This window comes from Gigantopelta aegis, chromosome 15, assembly GCF_016097555.1.
Source record: "Gigantopelta aegis isolate Gae_Host chromosome 15, Gae_host_genome, whole genome shotgun sequence".
Lineage (NCBI taxonomy): Eukaryota > Metazoa > Mollusca > Gastropoda > Neomphalida > Peltospiridae > Gigantopelta > Gigantopelta aegis.
In genome coordinates, this window is record NC_054713.1 from 9,380,263 (window position 1) to 9,397,350 (window position 17,088).

Here is a 17,088-nt window from a genome sequence, read left to right on the forward strand (position 1 = left end):
ATAAGTGCGTCATATCTAAACATGGATAAGAATTTGCTGGATAGGCCTACGCTCAGTGTAGTGGAGATTAAGCGAGCACGTAAGGCCGAGGTAGTTGAAATCGCGGGTGAGCGAGAAATTGATTTAACATCAGCTAAAACTTTAGGTGATATAAAGACAATTATTATCCAGGACGTTTTTGGGGATAGGCCTGTTATGGAAGACAGTGAGATTGTTTCAGAGATAGAGATAAATGAGTTAAGTGTGGAACAACAATTAGCTTTTAAAAAGCTTGAGTTAGATAGAGAGAGAGAAGAGAGAGATAGAGATAGGGATAGAGAAGAGAAAGAGAGAGAAAGAGAAGAACGTGCATTATATAGAGAGAGAGAGAGAGAAAGAAGGTAGAGATAGAGAAGATAGAGAGAGGGATAGAGAAGATAGAGAGAGAGATAGGGAAGATAGAGAGAGGGATAGAGAAAGGGAGAGAGAGAGAGAAGAGAGGGATAGAGAAAGGGAGAGAGAGAGAGAAGAGAGGGATAGAGAGAGAGAGAGAGAGAGAAAGAGAAGATAGGGATAGAGAGAAAGAAGAAAGGAATAGAGAATTCCAGTTAGAAAAATTAAAAGTGGAACATGAGTTAAAGTTGAATACTGAAGAAGTCAGACGAGAAGCCGGAAATGGGTTTAACATGTCGGAGGCTTATAGATCAGTGCCGGTATTTGATGACGAGGAAATAGATATGTTCTTTCAACTTTTTGAACGGGCCGCTAAGCAGCTACATTGGCTGGAGTCTAAGTGGACATTGTTAGCCGTGTCTAAGTTTAAGGGGAAGGCTAGTATAGCTTATAATTCAATGAGTGATGAGCGAGCAAGTCAGTACGACTTAGTTAAGGCTGCAGTGTTGAGGGCTTATGAATTACGACCTGAGGATTATCGGTTACGGTATAGCGAGTTGAGAAAAACGCAGGGTCAGTCTTATAGTGAGTTTGTGGCTAAGAAGGCAGGGATGTTTGATAAATGGGTTGTTTCTCATCAGGAAGAGTCATATACCGAGTTACGGGAGTTGTTGATCTTACAGGACATTAAAAATGGATTACCAGTTAGCTTACGTATTCATTTAGAGGATCGTGATGTCAAAAAGATAGAGGAGGCAGGCATAGTGGCAGATGATTACGTGTTAATACACAAAGCTCAGGCAGTACCGGGTAGCTCTTTACAACAGGGTGATAAGAAGAAATTTCAGCCAGGTTTTTCCCGGGAAGGTAACTATCGGGGAGAGTCATCTAGTTGGTCAGCTAGTCAGGCCAGGAATGCACCTGGTGGGCAAAGTAAGGATAGACCTGCATTATCAGCCAATGCACGAACTTTTCGTCCACATTGCAGTTACTGTAAAAAGGATAACCATCTTATCGGGGATTGTTTTAAAAGGAAACGCGATAATGCGCAAGTGGTCGGTTTAGTGAGGTCAGCTCCGTTAGCAAGAGAGTTAATGGTTAGTCCCATGGCAGAGAAAGTAAACCCGTATGTGTCCACGGGTATGGTTTGTGATGTGAAACAAGAGTTGTGTCCTAAGGCAATATCAATCTATAGAGATACCGGGTGTAGTCAGAGTCTGATAACGCAAGAGTGTTTAGCTGGTATTGAAAATTCAGACATAGGACGTAGTTTGGTTTTTAACCTCGGTTACTGGAGAAAATATGGTTGTCCGGTTACATAAGGTTTTTCTTGTGTTCGAAGTTTGTGACGGGACCAGTCGTTATGGGTGTTGTGAAGGACTTGCCTGTTGAAAACATAGGAGTTTTGTTGGGAAATGATTTGACTAGTCAGTGTTGTCAGCCGAAATGTGACCAACTGTTAATTAAAGACAGCACGTTAACAATCGAAGAGTGTGAGGTTGATGAGATTAAATATCCTGCGTGTGTAATGACTAGGGATATGACCAGTAGGTTATCACGGGATCTAGAGGATATTTGTGATTTGTCTGATACGTGTGTGAGCCATGAAAGTGGAGTGGATGAGGTTGTCAGTAAAATGGTAGATAAGTCAACTGACAAAGTAAATGTGGTAGAACATGTTGATCTCCCGCAGACGGGAATTGAACCAGTTGTGTTTGATAGAGGGGACTTACCTTGTATTAGACAAGAGTTAGTACTAGAGCAGGGGGCTGATCCAATTTTGTTGGCAGCTCGCACTACCTTGTTAACTGTGGACAAGGGAGCATTAATAAATAAGAGAGTTAGAAATCGGAGGTTGCCGGCGACCGAACTAGCTAGGACGCAACTGAGCCATGCTCAGAACAAAATAAAATCAGTGTTTGATAGGAAGGCTAAGAGTCGGGAATTTAAACCAGGGGATAAGGTGCTGCTGTACCTTCCCATTAAACGGGGTTCTGTGCAGAACAGGTATTTCGGGCCCTATGTTGTGCACAAACGGGTTAATGAGACAGGGTATGTGATAAACACTCCTGATAGGGTTAGGAAACGTAGGTATTGTCACATCAATTTGCTAAAAGGTTATTTTGACAGACTGCCGATAATTCCAGAGAGACCGGTCCAAATTGAGAGACACTCAATTTCCTGTGATGACGTCAAGGCTGCAGAGGTCAAGTTGGCCAACGGCCAGATTCTAGCAGACTTGAACCCCCAGCGAGCAAAGCTGACTACATTGATACAAGACAATGTTTCCATTTGTCGGGACCTTCCAACGGTTACCGACACCTTAAGCCAAGATGTGCGCTTGGAACCCAACGCTACACAGATTCGACAGCATGCCTGTCGGAGAAGACCTGGAAAACGTGCGACGCTGAAAAGGAAGAACACGAAGTTCCATTGGTCAGGTGAATGCGAGAAGTCATTCAACCATCTCAAGCAGAGGCGCTACTCGTCTCCCGTGATGGCAGCACCAGACTACCGAGTGCCGTTCAAGCTAGCTGTGGGTGCCAGTGACGTGGGTGCTGGAGCTGTGCTGTTCCCAGAAGATGAAGACGGACTGGACCATCCTAATGAAAGCCTCCAACCAGAGAGTTTTGAGATGGAGTCTTCGTCTGCAGGAATTCCCAATTACCATTGGACATATCAAGGGCACATCCAGTGTAATCGCTGATGCCCTGTCCCGAAGTTGAACGTTATGATAATGTGTTGACATTCTTTATTTCTGTTTTGTTTATATATATTTTTGTATACCAGGGACTCAGAGACTCAGTGTGATTACTGGTAGTCACCTTATTATTACATGTGTTATAAATGCCCGTATGCGTCGGTTAACGCACCCGTTTGTGTTAGTGTAGTATATTTCCCTATTCCTAGAGTAGAGGAAATATCCTTTTTGAGGTGGGGGTGTGTCACGGTACATGCTCTTGATTTGTTTCGCCTGTGGCGATTTTAATTGTGTTAGGGTGCCGTGTGCAGTTTATTGCCCGTAGCCCAGGTGGACCACTTGTTACGTAATACTTCTCGCGCGATTCTTGCGTTCCAATATGCACTTAGTCCCGCTGTGGAGGCCATGTGGCGAGTAGTTACGTAATACCTCTGCGAGTGCGGTTTTACAACCGTAATTTTGGCGACGATGGCGTCAGTAGTCTGACGATCAGAGAGAAATAATACCTACGCTAGGAGAGATGAAATATGAGATGATACGTGAGGTGCCGCCCTGTTCCCCCAGGCCAATTCTGATTTTGGAATAAATAGCTAGGATTTAGAGATATCGAGGAGAACGAATTTAGGACGGCTCCTGGGAACGTTAGTCCGTTTGGACTTTGGTAAATATCATTTCTGCTCTGTGTATAACCTTGATGTGATTGATGTGACTTTAAATATTTTAATACTGTATTATACCGATATTCTTTAGACAGTGTCTTCGGTCATCTGACGAAGTAAATCGTAGACTTATTGTTCTAACATTATATGAGTATTTGGTAATATAAAGCTTAGCCAGTCATCCCAGCCGACCTGGGTAAACTGTAGGTTATTGTCTTTATTGTGATAAGTATTAATTCTGTGTTACAAGATTACTGAAAGAGTAGTTAGGGTTAATTAAAAATTAACCCGTTAGGAATAGAGTTGTAATTCCTTTATTAATTAACTTCTCCTAGAAGCGTTTCTCAATTATCACACGTGTGGGTGTGGTGTAACGGTGAAGTGATTCGCATGATGTGTAACTAGACACCCAGAGATTAACTAATTAAGTGATCAGTTCTGGGTTGTTATTATTGTTGTTATTAATTGACTACTACGGCTGCACATTTGTCAGCGTAGATGAATACAGATTCCAAAGTGTATTGTGTTTTTGTTGTGTTTTCTAGAGAACTAACGTGCTATATTATATATACTTTATATAAGATCGTATCTCTGATCATACCTAGAGACGAGCCATACTAGGTTTAACAGCCTGTTACAGAGAGATCTAATAGATATACAGTTAGGAGAGATATTTTGATAATCGTGTTTTACTCAGTTACGGGAATTATAGAATCCCCGTGACACCACAGAATAGACTTGGGGATGGACTTCTGGGGGTCCTGGGCTTCCTGGCCAGACGATGCCACGGTGTCGAACCCGATGAAGGCGAAGTAGGCGATCGGCAGAGCTCGAATTACCTGGAGAATTAATGGGACACTCAGGTGAAATAAAAAACGCGTACTTTTAGGTTTCATTAAAAAAACAAAAACATAATTGTTCCTGCTAGTTGGAGGCAGCCATTTTGTTTCGTTTTCGTCGCGTCTGGTACTCTAGCTTGGAAGGGAAGTGACGTCGATTCCTGTTAACTATTCCTGTATGCACAGTGTAAACAAACGCAGTGATTTACGTAAAAGTGCTTCGCTTTGATCAACCTGACTTGAAAAACAACATATATGCCCTGGTAATATAATAAACAATTTAACTAAACATATTTCAATGTGCATTAATAGCACGAAATTGGATTACAGTACTTTCCCTCTGCAAAAATCCAAATTATATCTAGTAGTCCGTTCGAGCAAAAACTATCACTCGCGATAACCAAGTGATTCTCTGGAACCTTTTAGATGGGACAGTCTACTTAATCAATAGTATTACAGAATTGTTTACAGTAATACACCCTGCCGGTTGATAATGTCCATTACCATTTTGCGGGTGACAGGTTATTTGTCGGAGAATGTTTGAATGTTCTTCAGTAATATGGTGACACAGATCATGGACCACTACATGCTGATAACATAAGTGCCTACATGTTCTCCATACCGTTAAACAAAGACTAATATTAAGACGTGTCATGACGCAGCCGATTGGTAAAACCAAATATGCATCACCATACCCTGTGATGTTAATAATACCGGTACGTATTCATTTTGTGTCTAGTTAGCGGCGACTCAAAAAAATTAATTTCATTGTCAAAGCATGCTCTCCCGAAAATTATATTGAAAATGAAAAAGAAAATTTGCTAACGCAGGGGGGGGGGGGGGGGGGGGGGGGTCACTGTCAAAACCCTGCTCCTGTACATGCGTCTTTATGTTACTTGGAATTATGTTACGATGGCAACCGGCCTCGATGGCGTCGTGGTTAAGACATCGGACATAATGCTGGTAAGTACAGGGTTCGCAGCCTCGTAGCGGCTCCAACCCAGAGCGAGTTTTAATGGCTCAGTGGGTAGGTGTAAGACCACGACACTACTCTCTTCTCTCACTAACCACTAACAACTAACCCACTGTCCTGGACAGACAGCCCAGATAGCTGAGGTGTGTGCCCAGGACAGCCTGCTTGAACCTTAATTGGAAATAAGCACGAATTTTTTTTAATGAAATTAATTGTCTATTATTCTACCAAATATCCACCTGCCAATCAGGAAAGACGGGTGGAGGTCACTAAAAGAAGAGACCAATTAACTAAGTAAACAGTCATTTTGTTTACCCCATTTGCACCAAACGGGAAGAATCCGTGTGCCGTCCAGTTGGTGATCTGTGCGAATGAGGCGCTGGCGCCGATGAAGAAGATCCACACGACGGCGTTGACGCGGGGTGAGGACGTTGTTCACCGACGTCGACAGCTCCACGCCGTACGCCAGGATGAACGTGAGCGTCAGACACACGGCAATGGCGATGAAATCGAAGTATGGCCGACCTGTACCGAAAAATGTATTTATTTATTTATTTATTTATTTACATGCTAACGTACTTACTTGTTTACTTACGTACTTACTTACTTATTTACTTACTTGCTTACTTAACCAGTTAGTTAACTGCTTAGTTTAAGTGATGGGTGTACACATCTGCATGGACTATTTACCTCATGTCTTTTTCTAAACAATTAAATATTCTTGGGCTCTATTTTACATGGATATGATTTTGAATATAGTTTTGCTTTGGGTTTTTTTGTCGTTTCTGTTATCCCAACGGTTGCGATTATGTTTATATTCCGTGCACGAGGAACCATATACGGTCTGAACAATTTCTTAACTGTCTTACAAAACGTAGAACTACTAGGACATGCAAATGTGCGCGATTTGTTGGGTTTTTTGTTTTTTTAACCAAAAACCGCCCGGCGCATATAGAAACGCTGTTCCTATGATACCCACAGAATCGACTTTTTATGCGATCATTTTCCGCGTCCTACACCCACATGGTGCCCTAACAGCGCCTACGCTATGCCATAAAATGTGAAAACGGAAAACGGCCCTTAGGGTGTCAGATACCGTTACCTCTGCATTTGGGGTCCTACACTTAAGCAAAGCACTAGCAGAAAACATATACTAGTATTCTACATTGGCTAATACGTGGGAGGGTGATGGATGCGCATATCACCCTCCTTTAATTCTTAGCAGGCACTGTATATCCCCTTTGATGTACAGTATCGGAAAACCAATAAGGAATCATTGAACTATTAACATCTAGTTATTTAGCCTGTTTAACATTTCCTACCCCAACCTTTTTAAAGCTCCTGTATTCACTCTTATTGGAAAATTGGGGGAAGGGTAGAAAAAAAAGCTTACCTCCAACTGTAAAGCGAAGTTCTGGCAGTTTGCTAAATGCGAAGTTGAAAATGGAATCCAAAGTTGCGCTTAAAGCGACAGCCCCGGCAGCAGTTCCAATGACGTACTCCACAAGCAGTCCCCAGCCAATCACATAAGCCACGAACTCACCCACTGTGACGTAACTATACATGTACGCAGAACCGGATGTTCTTGGACACGAAGAGGCTAACTCTGCGTAACATATGCCTGAAAAGTAAAATGTATAAATTATATACCAAAACCGGACCAGTTTCTAGATTTGTCATAACATTTCAATCGCTTCTATCTTCCTATATATTATTTAACGATGAAGACGTTTAGTAATAGTCATATCTTGCGATGTGACTGCTATCCTTTGTAACTGTCATCAAATCTATACAAGTGGCAGTTTCCATTAAACAGCTATCGTCCTTAAAGACACCCTCTCACATCTTTCAAATCATCTTAGAGCATAAACTGTCCTTTGTTAAGCAGTCAACTATCTTAAGAGGCGATATTTCGTGAACCCATTTTAAAATAGGTGTTTCTTCTCTTCCTTGTTCTTTTGCTGCTGCTGCTGTCCCTTTTTTCTTTATCTTCCCCAACTCTTGCTTCTCTTCCTCATCCTCATTGTTATTTTTTCTTCTTCTTCTTCTTCTTCTTCTTCTTCTTCTTCTTCTTCTGCTTGTCTTTATCTTTTTATTATTTTTATATTGTCATAATTATCAACGTCATCGTCACCTTATATATATTATCATTACTATCACCTTCTTCACCGGTCTCGGTGGCATTGTGGTTAGGCCATCGGTCTACAGGCTGGTAGGTACTGGGTTCGGATCCCAGTCGAGGCATGGGATTTTTAATCCACATACCGACTCCAAACCCTGGGTGAGTGCTCCGCAAGGCTCAATGGGTAGGTGTAAACCACTTGCACCAACCAGTGATCCATAACTGGTTTAACAAAGGCTATGGTTTGTGCTATCCTGCCGGTGGGAAGCGCAAATAAAAAATCCCTTGCTGCTAATCGGAAAGAGTAGTCCATGTAGTGGCGACAGCGGGTTTCCTCTCAAAATCTGTGTGGTCCTTAACCATATGTCTGACGCCATATAACCGTAAATAAAATGTGTTGAGTGCGTCGTTAAATAAAACATTTCTTTCTTTCTTTTACTATCACCTTCATCACTATTATGTATTGCTTTTTATTAGTATTTGGAGTAATATCAGTCATCAGTGAATCTATGAATCAGGGATCGATTTCTCAAAACATCATGAGGCGAATTTACGAAGCCTGTTTTTCTTAAACGCAAGAGTTTAAGCATCGAAAATGTATGTAGTTACACACGTGTAAGTCATAAACAGGTTTTGTAAGTTCGGCCCCATAAGTTTACATCTGTAACTAGTAATTATCTCAGGCATACGTTTAAATATGTGTACTTCAAACTATATTAGTTGTACTGTTAACAGTACTACGAATTGTGGTTTAGTCGTAGATTTACATTTTCGTGCAAAACTAGGCTTACGATATTTGTGACAGTGGGTCCAGGGCCCTAAGATCACCTTAAGTGCATAACTACATAATTCACTAAACTCTCGCAACTTTGCGATCTCGTAGTGCCAATCTAATTAAAATTAGCTCCACTATTACATGTGGATCTAACAGCAGCCCGTTAGAGCTCATGTCCAGTTGACCTTTCATTTGACCAATCAAAACCTTACTTGCAAAATCATGCCAGTGATTTGAAAAGAATTTGAAAACATTCGGGATTATGCCGAGGGTATACGAAATGATTCGGTTGAATTACGAAGTATGCCGGAAACTAATTTTAATATAAAATTTTATATAAAATTCGTTTTAAGACGGAAAAAAACCCGTGATGGTATAGCTATAAAATCTGTTTATACTAGTATACAATCCAAAGTTTATTACTGCACTTTTACCACTGTTTTTTCAATGTTGAAATAGACCAACAAGTTCGCCTATTGCATAAATAGTCTCGCCCAATATTTTTAGAATTTGTATACTCCCGAATAGCGCTATAAAAGGAGAAGTGTAATTGGTCGATATTTATAGATGAAATGTCACCTGGACATGGGAATCTACGTAATGCTGTTAGATCTATTGGTAGACCAGTAGAGCTAATTTGAATCAGATTGTCGTAGTGCAATGCTAAAAGACTTGCAAAGAGGATGCTTTGTTGTCTAGCAGAGCCTAAGAAAGCTTTGTGAATTAGGCCCCAGTACCCTAACAGAGTGTACTAACCTGAAAGTAACGATCCGATGCCTGCTATAATAAAGGAAAACACCGCCCCGGGTCCTGCCAGTTCCTTGGCCACCAGCCCCACCGTCAGGAACATGCCCGTCCCACAGCAGCTCCCCACCCCCAGGGCGACCAGGTCATAGGTCGAGAGACACTTCTTGAAGTACACCTCATCGCTGTCAGATTTCGCCGAACTCAATGGTCGGCGGCGTGATATCCGGCTCAGAAGCCGTAAAGCGGTTGACCTCATTTCCGGTAATTCATTTCAGTTTATTTTTGGTAACCTGTAACAAATGAGAAATATTCAATAAGGTTTTTTTGTTGTTGTTTTTTTTGTTTGTTTTTTGTTTGTTTGTTTGTTGTTGTTTTTAAGTTAGTGGTGACGTATAGCTGAGGGTTTAAAACAGGGGTCTAATTCACTTAGCCATCGCAACTTTGAGATCTCGCAGTGCCATCCATACTTGTAAAGTTGATACGATGTTGTTTAAGCGAGCCTACGAGAGCTTTGGTTAGCAACCTGTAAAAGGGATATATCTCAAAGTTTAAAACAGGAAACGGTGGCACAGTGATTAGGCCATACGGTGGCGTCGTTGTTAAACCATCGGAAGGTACAGGGTTCGAAGCCCGGTACCGGCTCCCACCCAGAGCGAGTTTTAACGATTCAATGGGTAGATGCAAGACAACTACACCCTCTTCTCTCTCACCAACCATTAACAACTAACAACTAACCCAAGTAGTTGTCCTGGACAGACAGCCCAGATAGCTGATGTGTGTGCCCATGACAGCGTGCTTGAACCGTAATTGGATATAAGCACGAACATAATTTAAAAGAAAGAAAGATTAGGTCATTGGGCTTAAGGTTACACACCATAATACACTTTCACAAGCATTTCAATATAATTTCTATGTCAGAATAGATTCTGTGACAAATAGGGCAATACCGAGAAGTCTCCGTTTAGATGACTGCTTGTAATGGACATTGTGGGGGAAAGTAATTTTTATTTTATTTTAATTAATGACGTGTAACCATTTAAGTTTGACGTTAAAAGGGGAATAATTCTAACTCCTTATTAGCAGACGAGAAAAGACCGCGTATTTCCAGGGCTGTAACTAGCGCAGGGGTGGGGGGGAGGGGGGAGGGGAAATCCGGAAAGCATTGTAGAAACTTTAAGAAAATTCTTTTCTTAACCGTTTAAGGAGTTTTAGACTATTAACTACTCAGTCCCCCCCCACCCCCCCCCCCCCACCCCACCCCCCACCCCCACCCAACACAAATTCCTAGCTACGGCCCTGATTTGGTGATGCAGGTCTATATAATGAACGACAATCATTTTGTGACTGACAGAACAATGAACGACCATTGTCAGAGCATTCTTTGGTTATCTTGGCCACAGTCAAAACCATGCATTGTCGATATATTGCATTTCCAGGAAGTACAGTCGCTTAGTAACTACCATGCAAAAATCTGACTGCAAACCAATATGAGTTATCAGCCTTGTTATCATTTTTACCAGCGTTTCTTTATTGATAGTGGTATATATGGCAGCAGCTAGATTATTTTCCTTTTTTTTCTCTCGTCCATATTTCGAAATAACCATATGTTACTCTCTCAACAGCCGTAGTTTAAAATGCGTTGACGTGTCATTAAACAGACATTCATTCGCTTTCCTTTGAAACGGGAATAATTCAATGATAAGTGTACTGAACGGGATCGATCCTGCGGTCTCTGGCCTCTCGGGCGGAAGCTCCTTTCAAGAGAGAAATTAACAGCAGCTGTTACATACGAAGTAGTCAATAATTGATCTTAAAGGAAAAATAACTAGAACTATATACGAGTACTCTTTGTTACGACTACTTTGACAAACCTGTACTAATATCCTAACGGTAAAATAGCCAATAGCCAAATAGGCTGGAGGTCGTGGGAGTTGGTGGATATTCGGATTATTTCTATCGCCGTAGTGAAGAAAATATTTCAGTTTTTATATTGTTGGGGTTTCTTGGTTGTTTTTGTTAGGGGTTTTTGTTGTTTATTTTCATGTGTTTATTCGTTTATAACCATCCACAAATTAGGGTATAATATTATTTAAATGCAACTTGATTGTTTGTTGTTACTTCTTTCTCTTTCTCTTTATATATATATATTTTTTTTTTTTTTTTTTTTTTTTGTGTTTAGGGACAGGTGTTTTTTGTTTGTAGGGTTTTCTTTTCTTTTTACAGGTATTGTTCGGGTTTTGGGGTTTGTTTGTTCTTGTTGCTTTTGTTGCTGTGTTGTTGGAGAGGGGGGGGGGGGGGTGTTATTGTTATTTGTATAGTTTGGGGGGGGGGGGTATTTTACGGGGTGGGGATTCTTGATTCTATATAGTGCTCTGTGAAAAACTGCATGTAAATGATCGGCTATTGAATGTCAAACATTAGGAAATCCTGACACGTGGTGTTCAACGGAAACCAGCAAATCTTTCCACACTGACAGGACAGCACATAACACGGCTTTTGATACATCATTAGTTGAGCATTGATTAGGACGGGGGAAAAACCCAATGGGTCGACGATGAGGCTCGATCATACGATCCAAATACCTCAGGTGGACGGACGATCTATCAACTGATCTAAATTCCGCCCTGTCATTAAAACAAAACTCCTTTCCTTGTACAAGGAAGGAAAGAAATGTTTTATTTAACGACGCACTCAACGCATTGTATTTACTGTTATAATATGGTTAAGAACCACACAGATATTGAGAGCGGAAATCCGCTGTCGCCACTTCATGAAGTACTCCTTTTGATTAACAGCAAGGGATCTTTTATATGCACCATCCCACAAACAGGATAGTACATACCACGGTCTTTGTTACACAAGTTGTGGAGCACATGCTTGAACGAGAAATAGCCCGACGTGAATCGATCCTAGATCGATCGCGCATCAGTCGAGCGCTGTACCGCTACCTTGTATTAGTGTTTTAATTCTCTTTCTTCAAATCTCTGGATTGTGCCCATTACATCGTGCTTGAACTTTAGATGGATATATTCCATAGGGCCACAGTGGGAAGTTAAATGATTTATTGTGGTCGAGGACAGGTTTTAATTACTTAAATACACATGCTATGCGTGCGATGCAAAAACATTTGTAATAAGATAGATTTAGTCTGCGTAATACAATATGCTAAATTACCTGACTCTACAAAAGTGTAAATCGATGTTTGTAAAACGGACTGCCAGACACAGATTTCCGTTGCCAATGTCGGGGTCTTTATTTTATCTAGATCAGGTCTTACAATGGTGTAAATCCAATACATCTTTTTGCGATACTGATATGAATTGTGTTTAGATAACTCTAGATTTGTATTTGTATACATTTGTAAAACGTTGGGAGAGGCCATAATATAGGCTTACGCATGACTCAGAGGCGGATCCAAGACTTTGTAAGACGGGGGTCACAATTTGAGCTGAGCTTCCAAAGGGAGCGATATCTGTAAGGGAGTCGGGAGGAAATTTTTGAAATAAAGATAATGCCCGGAGACGCGTTTTCAGGGCTAATGAGTGTTTGTTGTTTTTTTAATCAGTAAAAGGGGTATTTCAAATAGGTGACCCCATAAGACCCCCCTCCCCGCTCTCTAGATCAGGCAATGCGTGTTGGCCGATCGAAAAACGCATATCATTTGACGATAAATCAGGCGCGTGTGCACTGGGGTTTTTTTTTTTTTTGGGGGGGGGGGGGGTCGAACCGCCCTTGCTCCAAGCACATTTTCCTCCTTTTTTAAAAATATATTTTTCTGAAAAACATGATCTGACACACACCCTACACCCACCACCGCCTCAAAAAAACAACAACAAACAAACAAACAAAAAAAAAAAAAAAAAAAAAAAAACCACCCTCGATCACTAGTGTAGACACTCCCATCTGCAAAATTTCCAGCACGCGCGTCTGTGAATAAATACTGTTTAAACCATAATTTGTGTTTTATTGTTTGTGTTTTATTGTTTGTGCTTTGAACCTTAATGTTAGACACCAAATAGCCGTAGTTTAAAATGTACGGAGGTGTTGTTAATCGAAATGTGCTTTTCTTTTTCTTTTTGGGCTATTTTTCGTTCTATCCAGTGCACCACGACTGGTATAACAAAGGCTGTGGTATGTATTATCTTGTCTGTGGCGTCTGTAGCTCAGTGGTAAAGCTCTCGCTTGATGCGCGGCCGGTGTGGGATCGATTCCCGTCGGTGGGCCCATTGGGCTATTTCTCGTTGCAGCCAGTGCACCACAACTGGTATATCAAAGGCCGTGGTATGTGCTATTCTGTCTGTGGGATGATGCATATAAAAGATCCCTTGCTACTAATGGAAAATTGTAGCGGGTTTCCTCTCTAAGACACTGTCAAAATTACCATATGTTTGACACCCAATAGTCTATGATTAATAATCAATGTGCTCTAGTGGTGTCGTTAAACAAAACAAACTTGGTATCGGTATCTTTATCGATTTGATATCAATACCAAATGCCATACCGATACGGAGGTAAATCAGTTGAATGGATCTACCGAGCTGGTTCGATCCTGCGACGCAAACACATTAAGCGAGGACTCAACCGATCGAGTTAATCCCGCCCCACAATTATAAGTAGTGCAAGTTATATAATATTTGCATACTCTAGGTGGCGTTTTTTTTTCCTTGTTTTTTTTTGGGGGGGGGGGGGGGGGTTGGGAGGGGGGTTGGGGGGGTTGGCATCTAATAGCCGATGATAAATAAATGAATGCGCTCTAGTGGTGGTGTTTAAACATAACAAACTGTTTTTTGTTGGAGGGGTTTTGTTGGGGTAGTTTTTTGTGTTGGTATTTGGGGGAGGTGTTCTCTTAATAATTTGAGGTTTGTCCGGGGGGGGGGGGGGTGTATCCCACTGCCCCTTTCCTTGTTCTCTGTGAATTCCATCTTATTTCTTCCCGATCTGACAACTCCTCAACGTCTTTCGCTGTCAACCCCCACATCCCAGTCCTTGTCTCTACAACCAAGGCAGGTGCTTGTCTCTTGTGGCTATCCGTGCCACACACCTGTCATTCCCCCATCAGCTTTAGCTGTGGGCTTTGTCTGACCACTCCGGAGAGTGTGCAGTAGTTACTTCTGGCCTTAAGAAGCACGTGTAACCACCTACTATGTTCCATTACTACAGCCGGTCGTGGGTCAGACCAGCTTTATTAGCGACCGAGGACGAGGAGGCCATGTGGCTGCAGGGTTAGTACAGAGACTGCACCCGTGGAGAAGGAAGTTGAGACAGACAGGCTATTGGGTAGACCGCTCTGAAGATATACTCTTCAAAAGAAGAAACGCAAAACCACATTGTCGTAACATTTGGAGAATTGATTTAATTATTGAATGGTGAGTCCGATAATTACCAAATGTTGCAGGATTGTTCACAATTCACTCTAGTCCATTGTGAGTAAGTGATAGGACACACCACCAAGGTCAAGGTCATCTGGAGTCAATACCGGGTGTGGCCTCCGCGTGTGTTGACAACTGCCTGGCACCGCCTGCCCATTGAAGCAACCAGAGTACGGATGACGTCCCGGGGATGGTGGCCCACTCGGCCTGCAAGGCTGCTGCCAGCTCGGGCAGGGTCTGGGGCTGTGGTTGTTGCTGTCGGAGGCGTCGGTCCAACTCGTCCCATAGATGCTCAATTGGGTTCTAATCCGGTGATATCGATGGCCAAGGAAGGACATTAATGTTGTTGTTCTGTAGGAAAGCCGTTGTGAGACGTGCTGTGTGAGGCCTGGCGTTGTCATGTTGGAACACTGCGTTGGCGTTGGCCATAACTGGAACGATGTGTGGCCGGAGGATCTGGTCATTGTAGCCCTGTGCATTCAGGTTGCCCTGCACGTGGACCAGGTCAGTTCTGCCAGTGTGTGAGATGGCTGCCCACACCATGACACTACCCCCGCCGAATCTGTCCACTTCCTGCACGCAGTTCACCACGACGCCTATACACGCGACATCTTCCATCATGACGTCGGAGCAGAAATCGGGACTCGTCACTGAACCACACCTGTCTCCATCGCAGTTGAGGCCATTGTCGATGAATCTGGCACCACTGCAGTCGGAGTCGACGGTGTTGTGGTGTTAAGATGACACCTCGAACTGGACGTCTGGCACGAATTCCTACCTCACGTAGGCGGTTCCGTACGGTCTGGTCGGATATCCTGCGCAAACCTGGTATTGCTGCGGCTGTGGAGGTGGCAGTAGTCAATCGTTCCCGAAGGTGGCGTACCCGGATGTAGCGGTCCTGCCCGGGGGTAGTGACCCGTGGTCGACCGGATCTAGGGAGGTCACGTGTTGATCCATGTTGCTGGTAACGGTCCCACAGTCTGGAGATGGTGCTTGGGGACACATGGAATGCCCTGGCAACGGCCGTTCTGGATTCGCCTGCGTCTAGTCGGCCGATGGCATTGTTTCTCTGCGGTTCACTGAGACGTGGCATGTCCTGGATTGTCAACTGTCGGCCAGATACAGAGGCCAGGCAAGCGAACACCCTGCACTTTTATACTGTCGGTGTTCATGTTGCACGTGCAGACAACGCACGTGCAGTGGTGACATGGTTTGCACGTGGCTGCGTTTTTGCGAATATTCACATTTTGGAACTTTATTGTACAGTAGCTGCGTTTTATCGAATGTAACCGTGGGAATGTGTTTGGGACATGCAATGACCTTATATTCACAAAGCATGAACCGGTAGGAAACATAAAATCGGAGTTATAACCCATTTGTACCCTTTTGCGTTTCTTTTTTTGAAGAGTATAGTTGGAGGAAACTGAGAGAAAGGGTCGAATCAGATTGAAATCGTAGGAGAAATTGGGATTTTTTTTTTTATATTAAGATAATGAGAATTGTAGGCAGAGGGTGATAGATGAGAAAGATTAACGTGTGAGCCAGCTTTGACGGGATTTGAACCACTGTCGTCAGCTTGTCCAGCAGGCTTATCTACTAGACCAATATATAATTTGAGTTTATAATTGGTATAATTTGTTTTTAACAGTGAGGGTAAAAACATTTCTAACGCGACGTGTTTGCCCTTTTAATAACTGGTGATACATAACATGACTTGTTCTTTCAGTTCTATCGACCCGCTGTCTGCCCTGAGCAAGTGTGTCAATGTACTGAGTTACTACAACAAGATGAACGGACAGGGACTGTTGCTGCTAAGTAAGAAACCGATCTTGAACGTGCAAAAGACTTTATTCGTTCCAGGAGTGAAACAAATGTTGGCAAGAGGCTTTATTACTGCAGACGTGAGTTCATACTTTACAGTAGCCCCTATTACAGTCTAAGGGGGGGGGGGGGGGGCGTAGCCCAGTGGTATAACGTTCGCTTGATGCGCGGTCGGTCTAGGGTCGATCCCTGTCAGTGGGCCCATTGGGCTATTTTCGTCCCAGCCAGTGCACCAAGACTGGTATATGAAAGGCTGTGGTATGTGCTATCCTGTCTATGGGATGGTGTGTATAAAAGAAACGCATTAAACCCTGAGATATGTGTATTTCTTTAAGTGAGATTCTGATACTTCTCCGGGGGGTACGGCCCTTGTATGACGTAACTCGTCACAAGTGATATCCTGCTAGTAGCAGGGCCCATATTTTCGAAGCAATCTTAGCCTACGATATCGTAAAATCGTCCTAAACTATAACGTCACTGTGGCGTGTGCTGTAGTGACGCCACTAACTTCGATCATTTTACAATTTCGTAGCGCTAACATACCTTCGAAAACATGGGCCCTGGATATGACTTTGCTTTATCCGTCATCATATTCAGTGGCGGATCCAGAAAATCCATTTATGGGGGCCCCAGTGACATGATGTGGAATGCCAAGGGAACTTTGGGGGAGGTTTGGAGGGGGATCGTAAAAAACAAATCCACCATCCCCT

At 42.7% G+C, this 17,088-nt stretch overlaps 1 protein-coding gene across 1 annotated transcript; it reads right to left on the reverse strand.

Annotated features, from left to right (window-relative positions):
* Positions 1-2,726: 2,726 nt before the first annotated feature.
* Positions 2,727-9,444, reverse strand: LOC121390331 (probable cationic amino acid transporter). Its single transcript, XM_041522119.1, has 5 exons — positions 9,198-9,444; positions 6,938-7,165; positions 5,876-6,069; positions 4,457-4,571; positions 2,727-2,779 (listed from the first exon to the last, which is right to left on the reverse strand). Exons 1-5 carry the CDS (start codon positions 9,442-9,444, stop codon positions 2,727-2,729), a joined length of 837 nt encoding a protein of 278 aa, XP_041378053.1.
* Positions 9,445-17,088: the final 7,644 nt, after the last annotated feature.

Bases quoted from the DNA above. Each gene is read 5' to 3' on its own strand.
- LOC121390331 (XM_041522119.1), bottom strand. From the start codon at position 9,444: ATGAGGTCAACCGCTTTACGGCTTCTGAGCCGGATATCACGCCGCCGA. The intron at 7,166-9,197 runs GTTAGTACACTC...TTTACTTTTCAG, and splicing joins CATCGGATCGTTACTTTCAG to GCATATGTTACGCAGAGTTA. The intron at 4,572-5,875 runs GTTTGGTGCAAA...TTAATTCTCCAG, and splicing joins ACGGCACACGGATTCTTCCC to GTAATTCGAGCTCTGCCGAT.